General features: G+C 38.3%; 1 protein-coding gene across 1 annotated transcript in view; it reads right to left on the reverse strand.

Moving 5' to 3' along the window:
• Positions 1 to 1,131: 1,131 nt before the first annotated feature.
• LOC121526131 (coatomer subunit beta'-like) overlaps positions 1,132 to 26,262 on the reverse strand; it is a 29,496-nt gene continuing 4,365 nt past the window's right edge. Inside the window, exons 6-22 of the mRNA XM_041812524.1 lie at positions 26,069 to 26,215; positions 24,627 to 24,726; positions 24,291 to 24,433; positions 23,259 to 23,458; positions 20,770 to 20,880; positions 17,772 to 17,860; positions 17,142 to 17,248; positions 16,916 to 17,059; positions 15,494 to 15,624; positions 13,780 to 13,987; positions 13,347 to 13,457; positions 8,829 to 9,043; positions 8,626 to 8,718; positions 7,923 to 8,103; positions 7,700 to 7,771; positions 4,673 to 5,968; positions 1,132 to 4,552 (exon numbers count right to left, since the gene is read on the reverse strand). Coding sequence (XP_041668458.1) covers positions 4,463 to 4,552; positions 4,673 to 5,968; positions 7,700 to 7,771; positions 7,923 to 8,103; positions 8,626 to 8,718; positions 8,829 to 9,043; positions 13,347 to 13,457; positions 13,780 to 13,987; positions 15,494 to 15,624; positions 16,916 to 17,059; positions 17,142 to 17,248; positions 17,772 to 17,860; positions 20,770 to 20,880; positions 23,259 to 23,458; positions 24,291 to 24,433; positions 24,627 to 24,726; positions 26,069 to 26,215 — 3,438 coding nt within the window. The 3' untranslated portion in view covers positions 1,132 to 4,462. The remainder of the gene's footprint in view (positions 4,553 to 4,672; positions 5,969 to 7,699; positions 7,772 to 7,922; positions 8,104 to 8,625; positions 8,719 to 8,828; positions 9,044 to 13,346; positions 13,458 to 13,779; positions 13,988 to 15,493; positions 15,625 to 16,915; positions 17,060 to 17,141; positions 17,249 to 17,771; positions 17,861 to 20,769; positions 20,881 to 23,258; positions 23,459 to 24,290; positions 24,434 to 24,626; positions 24,727 to 26,068; positions 26,216 to 26,262) is intronic.

Below are 26,262 nucleotides of genomic sequence, written 5' to 3' on the forward strand. Positions count from 1 at the left end.
CTTGCATTTATCTAAAGTCGAGTTGACTATTGTAATAGTATCTTAATAGATCTGACAAAACACTGCAGCTCAAGTCCTCACTAACATCATATTAGAACAGATCACTCCTGTTGTAAGGTCTTTCCACTGCTCCCTGTCTCTCAGAGAATAGACTAATACTCCTATCAACTTAAAAAGCACTGAAATCTTTAGACCCAAAATACATCAAGAGACCTTCTAATACAATATGAACTATCCAGACGGTGCAGGTCTACTCTTTCTTTCTAGTCAGAACCAAGTATGAAGTAGCAGTGTTCAGTTTCTATGCTCCGTATATCTGGAACAAACTTTAAGAAAACATCAGGTCTGCTGAAAGTCTGAGCTCTTAAATCAAAGTTGAAGACATCTGTGTAGGTTCTCATTCATCCAGGTCATGGTTGTCCAATTCTTCATCGAAATGGCAACTGGACTTGCTTGAGGTTCTTGAAGACATTTAACCTAGTCTCCAAAAGGCTTTCTCAGTTCTGTTGTGACTGAGGCCACAGTTTAGTTTACAGCCTCTGTTGACCATCTACATGTTATTGAATTGTAAAGTCAGCTGAGAGTAATTCACAGCTGAACAACTGTATTAAGGCAGATATCTGCCACTCTTTGACAAGGCCGACTGTTAACTCTGAGATTCTATTATAAATTTAGTTTTGGGATAGTTATCTGCTGTCATTCGTGAGGCTGAGTGTTAACATTAATGCAAGATTAGGCTTTTTAGCATGGGAAGAAAAATCTGCGAAAAAACATTTCAAGAGAATAATTAAATCTCACTTGAGTCCTGAACTATTGTATTGATATGGGTTCAGGTAGCAGAAAGGAGAAGAGGAATTCACCACGGACTTTTATCTTTTACATTTTTAACTGGCTGATTTAATCATTTTAAATTTTTTTTTTTTTAAATGTTTCTGTTGTGTTTCCCCTTTGTCATTGTTTTTGATGTCTTTGTGAAGCATTTTGTATTGCCTTGTTGCTTAAATGTGCTACACAAATAAACTTCCCTTTCCTAAAACAATGAGATTAAAGCAGTGAAAATACGTGAGAAATTATGGATAAAAGTTTTTTTAATTCACCTTTTGAAGTTCAGATACACAGTACCAACCAGTCCTTGAAAAAAGAAATAAAGTCTTTCAATAATGCACTTGTAACAGAGATTGTGAAGTTTTTAATCTGTTTTCTCATATTGTGAAAAACCAAAAGCATCTGTTGAAACCAGCTGAAAGAGAAATGCAACTACTTTCTATTAAAGCATCCAAAAGTGACATGTTATAAAAGACACTAAATGTAACTACAGACTTTTTGAAACCTTTAGCTTCTTTAGCATTTTGCTGTCTTACAAAAGTCATCATTCAGAAGACAGGCAGCCTTTTCTTAGATTTAAAAACATACTGCTCTAATCAAGCTGGAATGTTAAGAGAAACAGAATGGTTTAATTCCTCTTATATAAAGATACTGGATAACACCCTGATCAACAGTGGTGCTACATGTGAGGTAAAAGTAAGAAAGGAGGTACTAAGATGAAATCTAATTTTTAGCTGGTGAAGTTCATCACAACAAGGCACATCTCACAAAACGCGAAAGCTTTCTTTGACCGCCACTCCATGATTGGTGTATAAATGTTAAAGGGGTAGTACCACGAAGCAAGTTCAACACACCCAGGCTTTCACAAAGCTGGTTATAAACTTTCTGTTAACTCAAGGTTTAGTGATGTGTCAATCGCAAACGGTTTAACAAGTTCTAAGCTGGCTCTTTCATGTTCATGATGAGAGGTGGTTCCCTATTTTTTTACTACAAGAATAAAGACAATTTTTTATCCACTTCGCTCTACCACAGAAACAACATGCACTCAGGATTCTGCTTGATGGTATAACATAACAGGTGTCATATTCCCCCGCCAGAGAGCAGCTTTAATTCAAGAGGTTTTACAGAGATGCAAAATTCTTGGAAAATTAATGTGACATCTTACTACTATAGCCGGCGGCGTGTCTGTGTGTCTGTCTCGAATTGCAAGCCACACCTTTGCTCTAATAGTCCTTGAAACCTCTCAGAAGACCTCTTGGGTGTACAGGTTCATATCTGGTGCCAAAAAAAAAAATCATAACTATCTACAGATTTTCTTAAAATCCTAAATTTTTGCACCTTTTGCTTCAGTTTGCCCCAGTCCCCCATTATGTGCCATTACTTCACTTCCCCTGTATCATTCCACCAGAATGCTGAAGAGGGGACAGCCTTTGCTCCCAAACACACACACCAAAAGACGGAAACTACACTGAGATTCATGAGTCTTGTTTTTCTTCATAACAGACAGAAAGTGACAGAGCTAGAAAACAACCGGACTGTGTTGAAACAAGCCCACAAGGAAACGTATTTTGCTCCCCTGGATGTGATGATACTCCTGCTCCATGATTCCTGATTAAAGTAAGCTCTCTTTAAAGCACTTCTCCATGCTCATATTAACCAAAATTATATAGGAGACATGTCAAAAATTGGTGTTAGAAATCACAGTTTCTTTGCTGTTATTTATTGGTTGTAGCTGGCGGTGCTGCGTCAACATGCTTCAATGTGTCTGTCTCCATGCAGCCAAACGGTGTGAGGCTTTGTTAAAGCTCCACAATAAAGTGCATGCGCTAAAACTTTCTAAGTAAGTTGAACGGCACAGCTTTAATGCTCTGTTGCTGCAGGCTAATCATCGCAAAAAGCATTGGCACGCGGAGATGCTGAGCTCATATGCAGCTGTTTGGGGTAAAAACACCCCCTTCCCTTCAAATTGGCCTTACTGCATTAAGCATCTAGGGTGGTAACAGCATGACGTTAATAGAGTCAAGATTAGACCACTGTCTGTGAGAGCTGATGGAAATGCGCTGTAGTTTTTTTTTTACACATAAACTTTCCAGAGATCAGGAAATTTTTCAGAATTCAGAGTGGAACTTTTGTCAAGATGGTACTTTAGTGAACAGATTAATATTACCATTCCTTTAATTGAATGCACTGTCTGTTATTCTGAATATTAACATAGATTGTCAGAATCCGTGCAGAATTGGACACACCTGCCTCGGGTAAGACTGGACGGCACGCGCTGCAGGAGTGGGTGGTAATGGTCAGAAATCCAGCTGGAGCAGGTGCGAGTGGGATTAAGAGAAGGGTCCCGCACAGGGCTCTAGTTTTCATGAATTAAACAAAAATAAGCACAGTCTGAGTAAAATACATTCACACATATCCATCAGAACATTTCTTAATTTGGCTGATTTGGCTGAGCCAAAATTCCACATGAAGACCACTTTTGGAGCCAAAAAAGCTATCTCTTATTACTGAGCTGAATCAAATGATCCAGACCATCTAAAAGAGCTGAATCCCATCATTATCAGGCTTTATTCACCAGACTGTGGGCATGCTCAGACAAGACTGGGTATTCACAGCGGTGCGTCACACTTCTACCACAATAAGCTGGCTGTAAGACTGTCAGAATGAAATGAGGAATACAAAAGCATTATTGCCTTACAAAAGACGCTGCTGGTCTTAAGAAGAGACACTGCAGGAAAGTATTTTGCTAATTTGTATTTTAATTTGTGATTTTGCCATCAATTCAATTGCTTGTGATTCTATTTCATTTTTAATGTGACAACTGTGGAACTTTAATTAAGTTGAAAAGCTTTTGCCTTTATCACATTATGACCAAGATTGAAATGCTAGTTTCTTCATTTTATTGTTTATATTTGGGATTTATTTATTTATTTTAGGATGCTGTGCCCTTGTCTACTATGTAAAACCTGCTGATATTATAAGTGTAGATGCAAACAGGTAAAAACAAGAGGGGTGTCTCTGTGATGTGATGCACACAGTCTGATTGCAGGCCTAACTGCACAGCTTCATTTTGTAACAGTACAAATATAACTTTGCATTTCCAAAAGTTTGCATTAACATTTTTAAAATGAAGATCAATAATGCCAGCTGAGAATACTCCAGGCTTCCAATGATTTAAGGACAAAACTCTGAAAACAATCTGGTCCAGACCAGGGTCAGTTTCACCATGGTGATTTAAAAGAAAGCCAGCTTCATGATACAGAAAAGTCAATCTTGATGCTTACCCTCTAATCTTGCTTCGTGGTATGCACCCTCATCTGAAGTCTAAGTCCAATACAACAGTGTAATAATTCCATAACACAAACATTAACAAATCTATATTTTAATCCTTATTCTCCCTTTAAAATTACTTTTCTCCTTTCATTTCTCAGTTATTTTTGCTGCAGAAGGGCCCTGCTTATAATCTCCCCGTTAATTAAATTAACTCAGTCTGCAATTATCAGAGTTGAGGTCTATATTTTGTAAAATTTGGTCCTACAGTACCATAAATTACGCCATTTTTGTCTCTCTGTTAACACCTTTTTAAACAAGACTTTGGCTTTTAAAAAGAGCAACAACTTGCAAAATATTTTTCTTCCTAGTCAGACAAGAAATCATCATCCAGGTTGACATCTGAGGTGTCGATGTCTTCCAGGTCAAAATTGTCCAAATCCAGATCATCTAGGGCCTGCAGGTACAAGAAACAAAGTGTTACTTTAAAGGGAACAATTACTTCAAGAAAAACCTTATTCCATAATAAAGCAAATATTGGTTTATTTCTTCTACAAGATAAGAAAAGGATATTAACCTCATCCACCATGTCATCCCCGAGGTCTTCTGCGGGTTCCACCTCAACCTCCTTCTTCTCTACTATGGTCCCCTCTGCAGGAGCTGATACTGGGATTAAAACCTCTGCCTCAGCCAGTAGAGGAACTACAGGCTCTAGTTTTGGGATTTGTTCCTCCTGTTTTGGTTCTTGAGACTGGACTGGCATCATTACCGGCATAGCATCTTGGAGAGGGTCTTGCAGTGGATCAAGAGCCAAATCTGGAAAGGTTTGGGCTTGGATAGGTGGATCCAGTTGTGGACTGTCTGTGTTTTCAAAGCTTATGAGCTCCTCCACTGCTATGGTTGATGCTCCTGTTTCCTCTGCAACAGGGGTCTCCTCTGCTGCTGTACCTATGAGGGTTGGTGCTTCATTACTAGGCATTGTCATGTTTTCAAAAGCTTCCAGTACAGCTTTATCATCTATGAGACTATTACTAACCGTGACGTCCACTACTGAGGTGTCTGCTGCTACTAGATCACTTTGTGTTTCTTCCATTGCCATGGCAGTGTCTGCTGTTTCTGCAGATGTTTCAGAAACAAGGGTCACAGCTGTTGCAGTAACTTCCAGAAGATTTGTCTCTGCTGATGACTGGACATCCACAAGACTGGCTGGTACCATCTCTGGCTCTTTAGGGAGAATCTTAGATGTAGTTTCTGACATTTCTTCATCAACTGAGACTAATTCCTCCTCTAATGGAGTGATGCTTTCCTCCAGAAAAGAAACAGATTCTGCTTGTTTTGGTTCATCGTGCTCTTCTTGCACAGCTGCAGGTAGGGGGGATGCTGCTTTTGCTACTGGCATGGATTCTTCCTCTTCTGCTTGTAAAATTGGATCAGTAATCTCCTGTTTTAACAGGATAGATTCCTCAGCTGCAGCTGTTTCTTCAGGTAGCTCCCCTGTCTCTGCTTTTGCTTCTTCAGATGCAGCCTCTACCTCCACTGCTGCTTCTTTAAGAGCCTCCACTGTCACCTCTACTGTTTCTATGGGTTCAGCCTCTGTCACTGCTTCTGTTTCCACAGATGCAGCCTCTGTTTCTACTGCTGTTTCCACAGGTGCAGCCTCTGTTTCTACTGCTGTTTCTGCAGGTGCAGCCTCTGTTTCTACTGCTGTTTTTGCAGGTGCAGCCTCTGTTTCTACTGCTGTTTCTGCAGGTGCAGCCTCTGTCACAGCTGCTGTTTTTACTGGTACCTCCTCAGTGTCCATTGCTGTTTCTGCAGGCACAGCCTTCGTCACGGTTGCCACCATGACACTTTCAATGATACTCATCACAGCTTCCTGTTTCCAGAAAAAATAAGTATTGCAATTCTGTTTTAGTCAAAGTTGGCATTTCTCAAGTCTAGCATACTCACTTGCTCTCATAAGGACTAAGCTAGTAAACAGCGGAAATTTTGGAGAATTTCCTACAGTAAAAATACCAATTTGTAATCATCAAAATACCCTATAACAAGGGGTCTTAACTGGTAGGTTAGGATTTAAAAGTGGATTGGTTGCATAGCTGTTTCCAGCACCTCCAAACTTGGGGTCTGGAAAAAATAAATACCATATACAGAACAATAGGCAGACATACTGTAAATCTAGCACAATTAAAGTTTGGTTGTTTTCTCAAGAGCTTATTTCTCATTATCTTGGGAAAAAAGCTGTTTTTTTCATCATAATCAGTTAATTCTAGAAAACAACATGCATGCATGTCCTCTCAAGGCATCTGTAATATTGTGCTTTATAAATATGTTTTGCTTTATTCATATATCTTTCTTCAATAATGTTTTGTTCACTCAAATATCCAAAGTACAACTTTTTTTTATACATAGAAAAATTTAGTGGTTGGAAGTATTGGTCAAGATTTCTCATTAATCAGGTGGTAACTGGTCTCAGGATAGACCAGCTGAGAACCATGGCTCTAAAACACAACAAAAATCCATCTTTAAACCTAACCAAGTAGCTGAATTACAGTAGAATTCACTAAAATCAAAAAGAAAAAACCTACAAGATAGTTAGCAAAATGTTAAGCATTTCAAGTTTCTGGTACACAATACCATATCAATTTTGTCACTCTACTTTCTGAACTCTTCTGTTCCTACTAAAACATATTTGTGCCCCCGTTTTGGGTTTTGAAAGGTTAAAAAGGGAGACACCTCAGACCCCAACTCATCATTGGGGTGAATATGAATGTAAAATGTATTTTATTGGATCAGACATACTAAGCGAAACAAATGGAAATACTTGAGTAATTAAGAATACATAAATATTGTACTAAAGTTAAGTACCTGCAAATGTGTATCCATTAAAACCCCAAGATCACTCATTTAAGCTGTAAAATTATGCATATGGGTAATTCCTACCACTGTTGATCAGTTAGGGTCCAAATCTTGATATTTACATAATGTGTTATAACACAATGCCACCTGCCCTCTACAGGTTGAAACTGGGCTACTGCAATTTAATTTTTCTATTGGCTGATCTGATGGCAGGTGGCATTTGTGGTGTCAGCTTTCACAAAAGAGCTCAACAGTGACCCCCACTTTTTCCATTACTGTTTATTTTATTAGCAGCTGCAGATTTTTTAAATTTGCATGTAACAACGGGTTCCACCAAACAGAGATATCACTGAGAATATACCATTTATGTCTAACACCTAGGTGAATATTTATCTGTTTAATGCTAGGTAGCTGATAATAACACCTATCTTAAGAAATTCTGGTTAATCATCACATTAGCAAAAGCAGCATAGACTGCTAATGTTGTGGCTGATGATGACAGCACTAAAGTAAATAATCCTAATCCTATCCAAAGTTACGGAGGAAGGGAAAAAAAATTAAATGATATCCAGAAATACTTAAAAAATTATGTCATCCTTTTTCCCCTTTGAACAAACTGGTTTCAACCTTTGGTCCAGTCCAACAGCTTTAATTCTGCTGATTTGAAACAACAATATTTCTATAATAATGTTCAGCTGGATCTAAAGGAGCATAATCTTTCTTTAACAATATACACTGGGTTAATCCTCACCTCTGGGTCAGTGATCTCCTCTTTTGGCAGAAATCCTGCAGATTCCTCCAGAACATTACGGTCCTCATTTGGCTGGACAGTAGAGACAGGCCATAGCAATCAAAAACTAGCACTTTTATTGTGTAAAATATGCACAAATAAAGCCAGGTCTATGTGTAATTAAGAGATAACAGACTTAAATTAATGAAAGTTTTAAAGTATAGTTCCTCTGACTTTAACTGACCATGATGAGGGGATATTCTGCAGCAGGTCTGACCCTGACATGAGTCTCCTTCAGGTACTGCTCAGCCAGCAGGGCTTGCTGGAGGCCAGGGAACAGGTTGCTGTACTGGGTGGGGTCAGCCAGAGCATCTGCCGCCTTCTGGTTGACCTTGGACAGACTCTCCTTCCACAGTTTCACCACCCTGGAGAAGGGGGTTGAGTAAACAGCTTACCAATTAAGCATAGGATAAATAAAACACAAATATGTTGATGACTACAGCTTACAGTTCTTGAAAATCAAAAAATCCACTATCCTAAATTACACAAGACCAACCTAACGATTTATAATACAGAAATGACCTGTTCTTAAAGGTATGTTCACTTATGCTGACAGTACAATTTGGGGATCCTTTTACATGAATTAGTGCATCAGTGCATACATGGTTATGGAAAACTAATGTCCTAATTTTTCTGACATGCACCTGTGTGCATGATTTTAATATGAAAACTATATCAGTAGGTCTTTAATTTTTTTTTTTGCCCTGGGTATAAAAAGGTATTTTATGAAAAAAACAAACAAACAAATAAACAAACAAAAAAAGAACAACAGGGTTATGCAGGGGTTATGCGGGACATGTATGGTTATATGATTAATGCATGTACACAGAGCCAGGGAACTGGATTACAACACTCAGTAAATGTGGACTCCACAGAAACAGACTCACCTTGCCACATGGCTGGGCAGATACGTCCTTGCCAGAAATGCAGCTTCTGGCAACCGATCTGTTTTGATGAGAAGGTCCAGACATTTTTCCAATCTGTGCAAATACAAAAATAGTGACTACTAAAAACATGAAATGAAAGCTTAATTGGAATTAAGGCTGCAAAAACACCCCCTTCCCCAGCCCCCTCCTCCACCTCAGCTCACCGTCCCTGCATGAAGTAGGTGAGAAAGGCCACGTTGGTCTTCCCGTCCCTCTCCGCTCCCTCTGCCAGTTTCCCGACCATGTTGGCATTGCCTGAGGCGGTGGCCAGCAACAATAATCCCCCATAATCCTGAGCCTGGTGCAGACACTCCTGGGCCAGACTAAACTGGCACTTTGTCGTAGCCAGCTCTGCCAACTGCTTCCATTTCTGCTCAGACTGGAGCCCCCACAAGTCACGAGCCAGAGAGACAGGAGAGAGGATTATCACAGGTGGGGAAGCATGACCCTCAACAATGCATTGTTAAGCAGTAAGGGAAGCTAGAGTTTGATTCAACCTGTTTGACTTTCAGCATAAAAGCAGCTGATTCTTTAAATGTAACAGTGTATCTAGAAAATAATTAACTTTATAATATAAATATTATAAACTTAAAATGTTAAACTTTGGAAAAGTCCTTTAAGGCTGCATCCAGCTTTTGTTGCCCCATGTGTTACAGGTTTTTTTTCATCTGTGAATCATTTTTGAAGAAGGGTTAGAAAATGTTTGACTTTTGTAGTCAGCACCGTACCTCTATCTTAATTTGGAATTAAAAATGTCAAACACAAGCAGTTGCTGCCAATGTTCTCTATGTCTATGACTCTATGTATACTCAGCACAGCTGCAGCAGCCACTTTTTGCAGCCTCTGATGCTCTTATTAGTCATGGTTTGTGGCTGCTAAGCACTTCAGTCTATTCTGGCTTGAAGTTTACCTCATCACTTGTCTTATGCACAAACAGAAATCTGCATAATATACTGCAAAAAAGTTTCCCAAAGGGATATGTGATTTTATCAACACGTATTAGCTGATACAAGCAAAAAAAGGCAATAATCAGTACTGGCAGGTATGAAATATTTACAGCCAACTTAATGGCAGAATGTATATGTGCCATTCAAAGCAGAATCAATGAACCTACCCAAGGTGATTTTTTCACTATTATGCTCAATCCTTAATCTTTAAAGTGTGTTCTATGGACTGTTTTAACTCTGACCTTCAGATATTTTGGATTTTTACACCTGAGAAGAATTTGATCTTTGTTGTATTTATGCTTTTATGTGGCTGGTCAATCCAACACAGTAACATCATGGTTAACATGGTTAAGAGTTCTGGCTTCACTGTGGGCAGGTGCCAAGTCCTGCTTGAAAAGGAAATCAATGTTCCCATGAAGCTTCTCAGCAGATGGAAGCATGAAGTACTCTAAAATCTCCTGGTAGACGGCTGAAAGCATTGACTCTGGACTTGATAAAACACAGAGAACCAACACCAGCAGATGGCTTGGCACCTAAAATAAACACTGGCTGTGGAAATTTCTACACTGGACTTGAGGCAACTTGAATTCTGTGCCTCTCCACTTTTCCTCCAGACCAGTCCAAGAGAAGTCCAAAGTCAATGCAGCTGTCTACTTTGAGAGAGGAATTTAATGTTTGTTTAAATTCAAGCACTTTCTCATGAGTTTCAGGGAACTACCATGCAAATTTTAGATAGATAACTACTTTTATTAACAGGTAATTTCCAATGCGGGAGAGACATAGTGTTCTGTACAAATAAAAAAGTGTGCATACAGAGCTTAACAGCAAGGTTCTGGAGTAAAATTTGCATTCATTTTCTTCACGTCTTAATGATTAGCCATATTGTCAGAAGTACTCAAGTTAGACCTACCACATGCTACCTCAGTGTGAAACAATGGTATGTGCTCTTGTAGAACAGTGGTTCTCAGCTGGTTAGGCATCAGGACCCACCACCATCACCTTATATCGTGACACAATTTTCAAAAATTTCCAAACACTGAAATCTATTGAATAAAACTGTTGCAGTTTAGGCCCCATATGGAACACAGAAAAACCTGCAGGCATATGTCTTATTTTACTCCCATTTTTCCAAGACAGCATAGAAATTTGGTAATTTCTTGAGAACTGTCGTCCTTCTCTTGGGAAAACTTGCCCTCTTATGCAAAGAAAAGGAGATAAAAAAGTAGAATCCTTAAGACAAACTCTGAAATTTACTTGTCATCATAGTGTAACATAAAATGTCCACTTAGGGCTTCTATACAAATACTCTTTGCCAGACTTTTTTTCCTGGCACACATTTACGACCTACTCGACAGACCTTCACGACTCACTTTTGGGTCCAGACCCACCAGTCGAGAACCACTGTTGTAGAGAACAAAAGTTCTAGAAAGTTCCTTAAATGTCAACCTCTTTTTTTTTTTTTTTTTTAAAGAAAAACACAGTTTATTTGCAACAGCAATCATTGAAAAAAAAAAAAAAAGTTATGAACAACTATAGGCTCATTTCTAAACTGCTGTCCCCTGCACAAATATCTGAGTCTTTAGTAAATGAGCAACTTTGATAATTTCTTTATGAATATTCTGTTTGAAGTTCTCAACAGTCTGGTTTTAGAAAGAAACACAGCACTGCCACTGTTGCCACTCTTGTTTTTAAATTACATTTTATCAGCCTTGGATAACACGAAACACTGTACAGTTCTTTTTATTGACCTTTCCAAAGCTTTTGACACAGTTAACCATGTGACGCTTTCAAGCAAGCTTAATACTATTGGGTTTGATAAAAATACATATAGGTGGTTCACGCGTTATCTCTCACACAGACGGCAGTGTGTGGCACTGGGAAATGGAAAATCAGAATTTATTAATCTTACAAATGGTGTTCCAAGAGGTTCTGTCCTTGGTCCAATGCTTTTTACTCTCTATATAAATGATGTGTCAGCAGGTTCTAAATGTAAAATTCATCTTTATGCAGATGACACAATGTTGTACTACACTGCTAATAGTGTGCAGTCTGCTGTGTGTTGTCTTCAGAACTGCTTTTCTGATTTGGAAGTTGTTCTTAGCAAACGCAGGTTTGTTCTGAATGCAGAGAAAACAAAATCAATGGTCTTTGCCAGAGCTACAAACATTGATTTTAAGAGTATCATTATTACAACTGAAGGTGTAAATATGTACTGTATAGAAAAAATTACAGCATATAAATATCTTGGCATATGGACTGACAAGAAGATTACATGTATAAATTATGTGTCTAATTTGGTAATCACACTTAGACAAAAATGGTCTTTTTCTTTAGAAATAAATACTGTTTTCCTCTGCACTGTAAAAAAAACTATATGAGACGTGACCTGCATACTTGTTTTTTTATTTACAAATTTCTCATTGGCATGCTCCTTCTTATTTTTCCTCCATGCTTGTCCAGTCCTTTGGAGCTCATAACACCTGTTCTAGTGACTTGCTTACACTCCAGGTTCCTCAAGTTCATCCTGGGCTCGGTAGATCTGCTTTTACCTTCTTTGCACTGTCTGCTTTAAACTCACTACAGAGTACTTAAAATCAAAGAACTTGTTTCTTTGGGGCATTTCAGATCCATAATTGTTAACTACTTATCCTCTGATTACACCTGCTGTAATTGACTCTGATGTTCCATGCCTGATTGATTAATGTCTTTTTTAAATTCTTTACTGTGCTTTTATATTTCAAAACATGTTTTGATATATATTTTGTTCATCGTGCATTTTATTCTATTTGCTCAACATCAGTGTACGAGGGCTCGCCCTCAATCATTTTCAAGTCCAGATAAAGATTATTTAATCTCAGTCAAAAAATACTACATTACCCATAATCCTAAAGTGTCAAATCTACTTCTGTTATTGGTGGGGTCTCTAATACCCATGAAAATGTCTACCACACCCACAAACGACGATACATGCTGTCATAGTACAACTAACTACGATATATTACAATATCGTTTATAATGTAAACACAACAATAAAGATGAATGTAGAAAAACTATCATCAACAACAAATAAACTGAAAAGCAATGGATTGTCCTCATAATGGAAAATGCACACATTCTTGTACCTTTGCCTTTGTCTTCATTTTGTAATAAGGATTTTGCAAAATGCCTATGGAGGATTTTCACTTCCAGAATTTTAGCTGCCGAAAAAGTGGGTGGGCACTGTTTAGCTCTATGGGTATTAGCACTAACATCATATTGGTATTGGTTTTCGAAACACCTGCACACTGAATGTTGACAAAATTCATTTTTATGTGTCTGTGCTGAATCAAGAGCCTGGAGTGGTTCCCAGCCTTCCTAGCTGGATGCCATGAGACTGGCATTTTTGTAACCTGTCTCATAACTAGGCTGAGCTGACTGATTAAATCAAGTACAGATGCAGATGGTCAGCTTCAGTTGTAATTTCCCTGGTAGTCCTATGTTTTTTCCTTCCACTATCGCTATCATCAAACTTTTAGTTAGTTCAAATCTTTGATCTATGACCAAGTATCTACAAAACTAATATTAACAACCTTAGCAGCTCTGTGTTTAGTGCCTATCAGTGTTTTAACATTCTGAGGACTCTGAGGAAACTGTAAAGCACGGTGACTAAGAAAACGCAAATAAAGTTAGTGTGCAGTTAGTATTTGAAACATGGCTTTTGAGTTTTTGCATGCGTTTGTGTTTGTGTTCACTAACCTCTGCCTCCAAGGCCAGCTGGTAAGCTATCTTGACCTCCCCCAGCTGCAGAGCCAGCTCAAACTTGTGCTCCAGGTCTGTGGATACAGCCAAGGCCTGCTGTCTGAAGCCCTGCACACCACAGGAGAAATCAATGAAGGGTCTGAAATATTTTTCTATAACAGTCTGTCCTGTCGTCTTTTTTTATGGAGATCCAACTGTCCAAGAGCAGAAGACAGGATATGTGATAGTATAATTGTGAGAAAGAGACACAGTGAAGGAGACTGCGTGAGAAGCAAAACCAATCTCAGAATGGATTTTTTTAAGAGCTGCACAAGGATTTTGCCGCGAGGTTTAACTCCATCTGGCTGCCTGATGTTCTGTAAATTATGCATTCATACAAATCCAGAATTCATGGTCAGGTCAAGCAGACAGATTTGCACAACAATTATACCTGTTTCTCCAAAAAGTGGGCAACCCTGATCCTCTGCTCCTTGGGGATTGTGGGTAAAACCTTGTCAGCAGTGCTGAAGTCCCTCCTCATGACAGCGGTCTGGTATTCCAGCACAGAGAGCAGCAGGGCATAGCTGACGATGTTCAGCTCCTTGTCTCCGAGGTAGAGACGATCATCCTTGGGGATGTAGCCCAGAAGATACATGGTTCTACACATGAGGGAGGTCATTTGTAAGCACTTGTAGGTATTTATACATTTTGACAGGAGAACAAGTGAAATGTTAATGGCATGACAGATTTACAGTCACAAAACCTTTAGAGGGTCTCATTCACCGATATCTTCTTTAGACTTTTCTTAAATTAGTTCTTAGTAAATTTTACAAGAAAAGATTCTTGAGTCAGATTCTTGATGTGCTTCTAAACTTCAGAATGTGCGTACATCTCCTGCATTGTGGGAACATTTTCAAATTTAAAAAAAGAAAAAAATATGTTTTCATCTGCATCATGAGCTCACTGACACGCTGGTTGTTCATCTGGATTATAATACATTTTTTCAGTGCTCTGATGCTTACCTGAATTTTTCAAGGCAGTCGGGCTGCCTGTTAATTTTTTAATGGCCACTCTCAGGACCATGCATCTGAAACATGGGAATACACGCTAAAACTTTCAAAATAAAATCTGATTCAACTTCTGTTTAGGGTTAAGGTAAAGGTTGGGATACCAAATGTTAAAAAGTTAAAAACCTAACCTGCAAAACCTATTTACAAATAAACAGTCTGCTTACAGGAAAAAAGGAAGTCTTCCATAAAAACACCCCAACTCAGCTACTGTAGCTTACATAGCTCTATTAGCTGTATAAGATAAAGGCTAATGGAGCTACATAGCTAAAGCTAGGCTCACAAAGCAGCTTCCTAAGCTATATATCTACATTATCTGTGTAGTTAAGTTAGCTTTAGCTACATTACTAAAGCTCACATTGCTAAAGCAAACTTAGCTATAGATAATGTAGCTATGTAGTTACTGTAGCTAAAGCTAGCCTCATAAAGTATCTATGTGAACTAGATAGATTCGTTATCTACGTAGCTAAGTTAGCTCTAGCTTTGAATGCTTAAGCTTACGCTGCTAATGCTAACTTAGCTTATGTAGTAATGTGAATAACGTAGCTAGTGTAGATTTGTCAGCAATAGCTTACGCTTATTAGCTAACCGTTCATGTAACTACTTCTAAAACAGGTCCATACATTATCAAATCCCAGATAAGACCTCTGACCTTTTTCTGTACTTCAGTTATGAAATGTTGTTTGGTCTCAAATGTTTGCATTGCAGTTATTTCATGAATATAATAGCCAGACTTTGTTTAAGAACAAAGCTGAATAAAAAAAATATCTAAAACTGGAAATACTTTATACTGGTAAATTACAGCATGTCTTTTCTATGTCTCAGATGAACAGACTGTGAGAATGGCCGTCAGTGATGCACAGTCTGCAGCCAGGCCCCTTTTTTTCAGACTATTTTCAATCTGGCCCCTGACAAGTATCTCATAAAAGAAGGAAAAAGTACACTAAAACTAATCAACTTATTAAAACTAAGCATTAAAAAAATCAAACCCCTATTACAAACTGACTAAAACTCAACTAAAATGGAAAAAAAATCAAAACAAACAAAACATAGTATATAAAAATACATTTGTACAATGTTGGCATAAAAGCATTTTACCTGTCCAGGTGAGCAATGGTGATGATCTCTCCACCAACATAATAGTTTAATCTGTTTAGAGAGCTGGTGTAGATGAAGCAGTCTCCAACCCATACACCTGTTTTCACCACCTCTGAGACCTCTCCAAGCACCTGGTGAGGAGGAGTTGACAGAAAGATTAAACAAAAACCAAATGGGAATAATGGTGAATAGTAGAGGTGACCCCAAATATTCAACAATTCTTTCTAAAGAGCCTCATTTAACTGTTGATCTCAAAGTAAAACTCTGCTTATTAAACAAATTTCGGGTGTCAAATATAATTTGAATATTTAGATACTCATTTAATTTGAAGGCTAAAGTCACTATTCGAGGTGGGAAGAGCCGCAACAACGGGGCCACACTGAGAGGATGCATCCCCGACAGTAATGTACGAGAGTGAAACCGCACTGCCCTGGACAGCAGGTTACTGTTGTGGGCAGCGCGGTTCAAGTGCTGTCCCCATCCAAGTATCTCCCCCTATCCCAGCTGACACACCGTTACCTGTGCATCCTGGGTACTTCCTACAGGCAGAAGAGTTTTCTCCAAGGCTGGGATTATAGTTAACAAAACACACTGCTCTTGATCTACGAGGATGGCTTTGTGTTTTTTTCGCTAACAACATATAGGGACAAAATACTGCTGATACAGTTTGAAACGTTTTCTGTTTTCTAATGTCTTTCATGTTATTTCTGCCATAAGTGGCACAATTTATTTAATTTTTGTTTGACATTAAATTTCTAACCCTTTGGAACATTTTTATTGTTGACCAACAGTGTTAAAATACCCGGGAAAGACCTCTGATGCTCATTATTTCTTCATTGCAATCTGTAAAGTATTGATGGAAGGCCCTCTAGTGGACAAATGTGTTACTATATTGTGATTAAGGCACCTGCAACTGAATGTTTTAAGTACATGCAAATTGATTAAAATAATAATATATGCACATAAATATTTGAATGTTATTCAAAATCTGCAAATAACAAGAAATTAAATTCGATTGGGACTGTAGATAAAGACTGATAGCCCTACTAGCTATGGAGCATGCAGGGATGTCAGAGGTATTCATATAGTACTGTATATGGAATACAATTTTACAACCTTAAACAACACTGGATGCATACTTATGGTGGGTCATGAAGACTAACAAATTCATCATCAGTGGATGCTCTGCTTGATGACATCAGCGTGTGATGTATCCATGCTCAGGCCTGGATGCATAAAGTAGTGTGAGCGCAGGGGGACTGGGGAGGGGGTCAAATGGCTTTAGCACGGTACGAGTACAGATTGCCTAGTGTGAGTGCACCCTAAATCCTAAATTGGGGACACCTCTAGTACATACCAAAATATAAATGTTTATTCTATAGGTTAATTACATCCTTGCCCAGGATCAAATAAGACACAGACCTCAAATGCATCTTCAATCCCGTCCTCTGTGATTTCTCCTTTGGACTCTTGAGCGGCTGTTACTTTCTCTTGCAGGTAGCGCAGCACAAAGAAAGACTCGCTTGTAGCAATGCACACAAGTTCACCAGAGTCAGACCAGAAGATCTAAAGATAGAGGGATAACTTATAATGAGATGGGAATGAATAGACTGAGAGAAAGTAAAAGCTTGAAGTCATTAATACTCACATGTTTTGGTTGGATCTCAATGCGGCGGATCAGTTCTGCACTCTCCCACTCAAAGAAGGCCAGGCCACTGTTTGACCTCACCCCCAGTAAGAAACCGCCAAAAATACCTATGGGACAGCACAATGTTTTAGTATTGCATGCACATTAACATTTAAACATCTATGTACAAAAACTTTCAATGTCAGAGTCAGGTTTATGAAACATTTTTTAACCCCTTCTCTCTTTTACATTTTACTCACTCAAGCCTCCAGTGAAGCCGTGAAAAAATATCTAGAGATTTTACAGTCAGCACAGTTTTTCCTCATGAATTATTTTTAGGTGCATTCACAAGGTATTTTTTATTTTATTCTTACATTTTGCAGACTTTAGTGCAATTTTATAGCCTTCTATATGATTTCTATATGATTTTGTGAGTAAAAATAATCTTTTTGATGCATACCAATAACTAAATAATAATAATTAGAATAAGAAACTTGAATTGAAAACTAAATAGTTTACAAACAAACTTGGACAAATACAAACGACTGACAATATCAGTGTTTGTTTCAAATAAAAGAGCAGTGAAGTGCTGTGCACAATAAGACCAAGCAATTTTCCCTAGTTCAAATAAATGCAGGAGACAGAGCTTACCTTCAGCACCAAAGTCTGGTTTAAAAGTCTTCTTCTCTTTAAAGTTCTTAAAGATTTTGACCACATTGTTGCCTTCCCTAGTGGCATACCTAAATAAAAAAGAATTCACACAATTATACGGGATGCATCTGATCATGTCACGCAGTCCAGGTAACCGTCTAATTACATACTAGAGCCAAATGATATATTGTTGAACAACCACATTGGCGATGTTCTCATGTGCAGTAGTCACATCGCAGGATGTTCAATGTAACTCTTGTTTCAGATTGGCAGCATCTTTTGAAGTGTTGAGCTGCTGCGCTGTCCGCTCCAGCATGCACCCTCATTGCTTTCAAGCCATGGGCGAGTGTTCTGTGTGTCTGTCTGCCATCAGAGCCTGAGCCCTGTCTTTTATCATGAGCACTGCCTTAATAAATCTCCCTACAAGTGACTTTATTCATTCTATAGCAGAGCTGAGCCAGGAAATTTCTGAATAAAAGCATTCAATGCAAACAAAGGAGCGAAATGCTAAGTTGGGCTTTTACTTTGAAAAGTAAAAACTGGTAGTGCACTCATACTATGTTTACGTTGCCTGTGACACATTCTACTGGTATGGACACCGAAAGCTTCACTAATATATTTCAGAAATAGTTCAACTTATAGCATTTATCAATATCATCACGACACAGACTGCAAACATATTCTACTGATGTGGTCCTACACATCTGCTACATCAAGGTTAATATGGCTCTGTATTCATAGTTTTCCTTTCTGTATTGGCTGAAAACTGCACATGGCAGGCAGAAAAAAGGCAAGCCCTCTATTCTCTGGATTCTCTGTGCATGCATATCAGGTGTGTGAGACCTGACGCTTACACAGGCAGCCCTAAAGCCCTTGTTAACATGCAAAGCTGAAAATCAGGGTGTCAACCAAGACACACATGTCACGCATGCAGTCTGAAATGGGTTTTAGTCACGATACCTAAACCATTTCACGCAGACACTCCTGTGTTATAAACCAAAACTGCACATTTTCTTGAACCTGGGACAGCGTTAGTTTTGGCAGCTGTTTTTAATTTTAGGCTTAGTCTTTTGATTACAAGCCTTTTAGTTTTAGTCACATTTTTGTCATTTTTACCCATTTTAGTTTTAGTCGACAAAATCTCCAAAACATTTTAGTCTAGTTTTAGTCCATAAAACGTCCTTACATTTAAGTCTTTACTTTTAGTCCAAACATTTTTTCCTCTTGCCTAAATCTGGTTCCTAGTCATGGTAGTGTCTTCAATGCACTCTGTTAAACCTGGGTTCCCTGCTTTCTACTTCTAAGAGGCAAAGACATAAAGCTGCATTGTTTTTTGACAGATTTACCTATAGTGGAGAAATGCCATGGATTTTTAATTTCCGACAAAAACTAAATTACATTTTAGTCTAGCTTAGGCAACTTGACGCAAACTAAACATACTTTTTGTCAGTTTTAGTCATCACATATCTATCTTTGGCTAGTCTTAGTCTAGTTTTCATCATGGAAAAAAGGCTGTCGACAAAAATTTTTAGTCATAGCTTTAGTCGATTAAATTAACACTGATCTGGGACTAATCTACATTAAAGTCTGCCTTAAATCCCCATTAGCAGTCAGAGCAGTCAGAGAGCTGATTACTTTGCAGGCAGAGTCTGTGTTTTTTTTCTGCTACAATCAGGCTTTAGGTGGCGCTGCTGCCACAACTGGAATGAGAGCATATTCCTGTTAGCACCTCGCCCCAGTGCTCTTTATTATATGTTCTGTTAACAGCATGGATGTGCTGATTATTTGAAAGCAGAGAGGGTTGAAGACATCACAGATGCAGATACCATTTAACGACCTCATGCAGATGTGCTGTAGAAGGGTAACCCAGTGTAGAAAAATGTTTAAGCATTGTCACATTTCCCCACTCATGTTTACATAAATCAGTCTGAGGTCTGTGATTGGTTTACATAAGTGCTGATTTAGCACAAATAAGCCATAAATCCAGAGTTTTTATGCATACAACTGCATGACCACAGGTTTTAGAAGTTGTATTTATGTCATAATTTCAAAGCAGATGTTATTCCATTCTGTCTAGCTTTTTATTCTGCATCGCATTGTTTTTCACTTTTTTGTTTAATGTTCAATACACTACACACTGTGCCGACTACCTCAGGTAGTTATAAAAAACACAAGATGGAACAAAGTGGAATTGGAACTATTCAAAGAGAAACCTAGAAATTTCCATCTGGGACTTCTTGTTGCTTTTTTCCTGTTGAACCAAACCCATATCAAAACTGAACCAAAGTGTGACTCCTGTGAACATTGACTAGTGCCTACTTCTGCTGTGGTGTCACACTTGGCATAGAAAGAGTGCAGATCCACTTTTCCCACTCTTGATGGGCATAAAAGTACTGCTCCAGATTTTAGACAGTTAACTTAAACAAACTAAATAACTTAAACTAAATGTAAAAATCTTTTGTTAACTAAAATGAAACTAAATAAAAACCAAGCTTTCAAAAAAAAAGAAAAAAAAAGAAAAAGAAAACCAACTTAAACTAAATTCTATGCTTAGAAAAATGAACTCAAACAAAATTAAAGACAAAATCTCCTTAGTTTTAGTCTTTGACAGCAGCATAATGACTGGCATGTGTGCTCAAGCCTGAAGAGACTAAAATCCCTTGATTTGATTGGAGAAGACTTCACACAATGGCAGTTTTTCATCATAAGTTGAATACAAACATCAAAATTGAATACATGAAATGGAAAGTGAAGGGCCCTTTGGGTCTTGCCACCGACAGCTACCTGATATTGCTGAAAAGACTAAAACTAACACTAAAACTAATAAAAACTAAACTAAAATGAAGCATTTTAGCTAAATTAAAACTAAACTCAACTACCAACCTAGTAGGAAAATCTAATTAAAACTACATGTAAATGGAAAACACAAGGTAAAAACGAAATCAGAATAAAAACTAATGAAAAACCCAAAACTATTATAACTTTGTTTTACACTTACTGTGAGGAGTCGTGCGCCCAGACAAATTCTTGAGCTGAGCCGAAGCTCTTGTTCCTTAGAGCCATGGCAGTGTAGATGATGTACTCCCCGTCGCCACAAACCACCACAAATCTGCAAAACACACACATATATACACAAATAAATAGGGCAAGCAGATAGAAAGTCATGGATCTTTTTTCCAACATGCATAGAAAATGCTCTGGGAAATTTATTACCTGGCTCTGTATAAATTGAATGTCAAAGTCTTATAAAGTTTAAAGCTATTTAAAGCACTAGACCAGTAAAAAAGTCGAACACCCTCCCTGACCATCTGAGGAATCCTCAGCGTCTGGACTCTTTCAAAAAAGGCCTTAAGACTTTTCTGTTCACACAGGCCTTTTCAAACTGCTTTTAATGCTGTTTTTACTCTTTCAAATCTTATTGATTTGGTGTTTTTATGTCCTTTTGATTTTTAGCATACCTTGTAGCACTTTGAGATTTTCCTTAATGAAAAGTGCATTATAAATAAAATGTATTATTATTATTATTATTATTTAGTAAAACACTGAAGATAAATATTCTTTTGGCAGAAAAAGTCAACTATAAAAATCAAAACTTGTTTTAGAGTGGTCATATGAGTTCAGAAGTCAAACAAAAGTCAATGATATTGCACACAATATACAGTTGTGTTCAAAATAATAGCAGTCCCATATCACTAGCAAGATAAATCACTGTTTTTGTTCGAATTTCAACTTCTACACTGCAAGTAAGTTTCTAGAAGGTTTAGTAAAGGTATAGACAACCAACAGACCCAACAGGCATGACATGCATGCTGCTGATTCTGTGAAACTGAATCATTTACTGAAAGGGGCATGTTCAAAAAATAGCAGTGTCGAGTTCAATTAGTGAGGTCATTGATTATGTGAAAAAAATAGGTGTTAAACAGGTGGCCCTTATTTAAGGATCAAGGCAACTGACGCTGCATATGCTGGCTGTGCATTTGTCCTTGAAAAACAGAGTAAAATGGGTCGTTCAAGACACTGTTCAGAAGAAGAGCATTCTTTGACTAAGAAATTAATAGAAGAGGGGAAAACCTATAAAGAAGTGCAGAAAATGATAGGCTGTTCAGCTAAAGTGATATCAAACGCTTTAAAATGGCAGCCAAAGCCAGAAAGGCGAGGAAGAAAAAGAAAAACGACTATTTGAATGGATCGGAGAATAACAAAAATGGCAAAGGCTCAGCCAATGATCAGCTCCAGGAGGATCAAAGAAGATCTAAGATTGCCTGTGAGTACTGTAACAATCAGACGACATCTATGTGAAGCCAAGCTACCAGCAAGAAGCCCACGCAAAGTCCCATTGTTAAAAAAAATACATGTGCTGAAGCGGTTACATTTTGCCAAAGAACACATTGACTGGCCTAAAAAGAAATGGCGTAATATTTTGTGGACTGATGAGAGTAAGATTGTTCTTTTTGGGTCTACGGGCCACAGACAGTTTGTCAGACGTCCTGCAAACACTGAATTCAAGCCACAGTACACAGTGAAGACGGTGAAGCATGGTGGTGCAAGCATCATGATATGGGGATGTTTCTTGTACTATGGTGTTGGTCCTATTTATCGCATACCAGGGATCATGGATCAGTTTGAGTACATCAGAATACTGGAAGAAGTCATGTTGCCGTATGCTGAAGAGGAAATGCCCTTGAAATAGGTGTTTCAACAAGACAATGACCCCAAACACACCAGCAAGCAAGCAAAATCATGGTTCCAGACAAACAGAATTCAAGTAATGGAGTGGCCAGCACAATCCCCGGACCTTAATCCCATAGAAAACTTGTGGGCTGACATAAAAAATGCTGTTCATGAGGCAAAACCAAGAAATACAGAGGAATTGTGGAACGTAGTACAATTGTCCTAGGCTGCAATACCTGTTGACCGGTGCCAGAAGTTGGTCGACTCCATGTACAACAGATGTGAAGCAGTTATCAGAAACCGTGGTTATGCAACTAAATATTAGTTTATGATTCTCATGGAAGTTGAATCTTCAAGCATTTCTTAGTTTATACAGTACATTTTTTGAGTTTGTAAAGAAAGATGTCAACACTGCTATTTTTTTAAACATTATATTTCTTGACTTTCTGTCAAATATTATCAAATTCAATTACTTTTTCCAATTTTCTTGCTTTGAAATAGAATGTGCAGTGTCCCCAATGCATTTGTGTTCATTAAAATACAATTTATTTGAAGAATTTTGAGGTTTACTCACCTTTTTAAATACACTGCTATTATTATGAACATAACTGTATATTACTTCATGAAGAAGATTAAGACACGCCTAATTTATGTACTGTCCATCCACCACCAATCCACCAAAGAAGTGTGATACCAGGAACATGAATCTTTTTTGTCAGGAATGAAGTTAAGAAACTCTACAACCAAAATTCTTACTGTGCACTTTTGCGTTTTTAAAATGACTCCTGTTTGAAACCCCCAAGAGCACCGTCTCACCTCCCATTGGGGCTGTGTTGGATGGTCTGGGGGTAGATCTCACAGCTGCCCATGTCTTTGACACCCAGCGGGAGCCTCTCTCCATCCTTAATCTCAGTATCTCCCATGGCCTTCAGGTTGGCCTGCTGCACCTCAGAGTGGCGAGCCCACATAACCTTCCCACTGGAGTCCATGGACATGGCTGGTTCCTCCCGACCCAGCTGAGACAGGAGAAGAGAGAAGGAAGAAGTAAAACATAGGAACAAGGAGAACTTGAGTTCAGTGGTGGGTTAAAAAGAAATGTTGGGGTGGTTTGTGTGGTAGTGTGACTGGTGGAAATCTTAGTTCTCTAATGGTGTAGGTGTGTGATGAACGCTGGATTACAGAGATAGTTAAATGGTGATTGGACATGTATAGCGTTTTTTTTAGATGTCTGACTATTCAACCAACTTTTTACTCCACAGGCCACACTGATGAGGAAGGATGCTTTGTAGTGTGCCAATCAGCATTAACCAATCCCATTCATATGCATCCATACATATTCACACACCACTGATGCTGCAGTTAGAGCAATTTGAGATTAAGTGTCTTGGGATAAAACCCCTGACCTTCTGATTGAGAGACGACTAGCACAGCCTACTGAGCAACAGCTGCCCCATAGTTAAGTGAATGGGGTGAAATTGATGCATAAAATATCTCCAAAACTTAATCAGTTTACTCTCAAGTTCAAACGTAGTTTTGTGCCAAATTTGACAAAAACTCATCAATGCAGTCTTGAAATATTGTGGGCCCAGGATTGAGATCACAGTGACTTTAACCTCCAAAGTTTAATGAGTTCATCCTTGAATCTGTGTGCTCATTTGTGCAAAGTCTGAAGAAAATCCCTTAAAGAGTTCCTGAGATACTGCCTCCCTAATAATGGTCTGGATGTACCGTATGTACTGTATACAGGAACTACCAGACAACAGTCTACTGCTGTCACAGTAGTATTAAGAAACAGTACAAAGAAATGTATTTAATGGAGAAAATTCTGAGAAAAGGAGTTGAATATACCTTGATGATGATGCTCCCTTCATCATAACCCAAAGCCACGCTGTTTGAGCCCGGCTGGCCGCATATACACCACACCCTCTCCATGCCGTAGTTCAGGGTGTTTTCAAGCCGGTAGGTGTTGGAGTGCCAAACTCGGACTGTGCCTGTGGGAACAAACAAAAAAGGTCATACTGAAAAAAAATCTATGGAATGTGGACCCATTATAACACTCACTAAAAAACAAAACAAACAAAACAAAACAAAACAAAACAAAAAAACAAAGAAGCATCAGTTTTGAGCAACAGTTTTGCGTTGTTTGCATTGCTCAACATTCTTGAACTGAAACAGAGAACCTACCGTCCTCAGATCCAGTGAGGATGATCGGCAGTGCAGGGTGGAAACGGGCGCAGGTGACATTCTGGGCGTGACCCTCCAGGGTCTGCACACACGTTTTGTTCTGAAATAGAAAGACACGCATGAAATAAAGGTAGTCATTCCTGTAAAAAGCTGCATTTGTTAAGACTGTTTTGTATCATTATGTCAGGCAGATTATTGAAATAAGGATTAGTATTCACATGCTGTCTAAAGAGCTTACTGGGGCCAAGCCAAATGAAGGCCCTTGAGAATGTCAGAAAAATCATGGTCATTTTTTAAGTTAAGCTGTGATACTCATATTTCATATTTAGTTGGAATAGTAACTCTTATCAAAGCCACAAAAATTAATCTTATCTATTTATGATGTATAGCAATATTAATACAATTAATACGATAAAGGCTTTTACAAAATGTAAACCCCTTTTCTTAAAACAGTATGGACTTTTTCTGGTAATGTTAACAATGTGGATGGGTGCATTGACTAAACCACTTAGAAAGTAATGTCAGACTTCATAGCTAAGCTGATTAGCACAAACGTAAAGATGGCAGAAAACAAAGTAGAAGGAACTGAGATAAATTTAAGATCATTTAATAAGTGCAAAAATGACTTAAAAGCGACCCAAATGGGTTAGAAGTTGCAAATTGGCAGGAAAAGTGGTGAAAATAGGTTATGGAGTGGGAAAACTGGGTTGAAAGAGGCAAAGATGGGAAGTGAGAAAATGAGTTAAAAGTGGCTAAATGTGTCACCAAAAAGGGTAAAAATGGGTGGAAAAATTCTTAAATAGGTTAAAGATTGCAGAAAGTAACAAATATGGGTTAACAGTAACAAAAATTTTGCAAAAAATGCCCAGGCAAAGTTTAGAAAAGGGTTTTGAAAGTGTCAAAAAGTGTCAAAAATGGGTTCAAAGGGACAAATGTTAAAAAAATGGACAGATAGAGTATAGAAAGGGGCTTTAAGAGTGGCAAATTGTGCAAAAAGAGTCTAAATGGTCTGGTAGTGGAAAAATGTTGTATAAATGAGAGAAGTGGTGGGGAAATAAGGTTAAAAGTGTCTTGAATTAATAATTTCAACATCAGAACCCAATAATACCATGACACACTATTCAGCTCCAAAAATGAGTTAACTGTTGGCCACGATGCCAGCACCAATGCTACTGATCCAACACACATGCATTGATATCATTATATCATAAATAATTCAGTCCATCATTGCTCCTCAATGTTATATTTAACTAATTTCACCATTTCTCATTTAGGAATGTTGTAACCATTCCTTCACAAGACAAATACAAGGTGGAAAAAACACGACTGATGCCTGAAGGCATATAAAACATAATGATAGGAAGTTAGTTGGTGAAGAAAGCAGTGGATGTAAGTCATTTGTAAGAATATGCCATACTTTGACATCCTTCTGTTTTTGCTACCTGATAGTCCCAGATCTTGACCAGGCGGTCATCTGCTCCTGATATGAGGTAGGGCTTGTCTCCTCCACTGTAGTAATCAATACAGTTCACTCCCTTCTCGTGGCCCTCCAGGGTAAAGTTGGGAGTCTTGGAGCCCAACTGCCAAACCTACAGGCAGAGCGGAAAACAAATTATCGGTGAAGTTAGTCTCATTT

This window comes from Cheilinus undulatus, linkage group 2 (genome assembly GCF_018320785.1).
Source record: "Cheilinus undulatus linkage group 2, ASM1832078v1, whole genome shotgun sequence".
NCBI classification, from domain to species: Eukaryota; Metazoa; Chordata; class Actinopteri; order Labriformes; family Labridae; genus Cheilinus; species Cheilinus undulatus.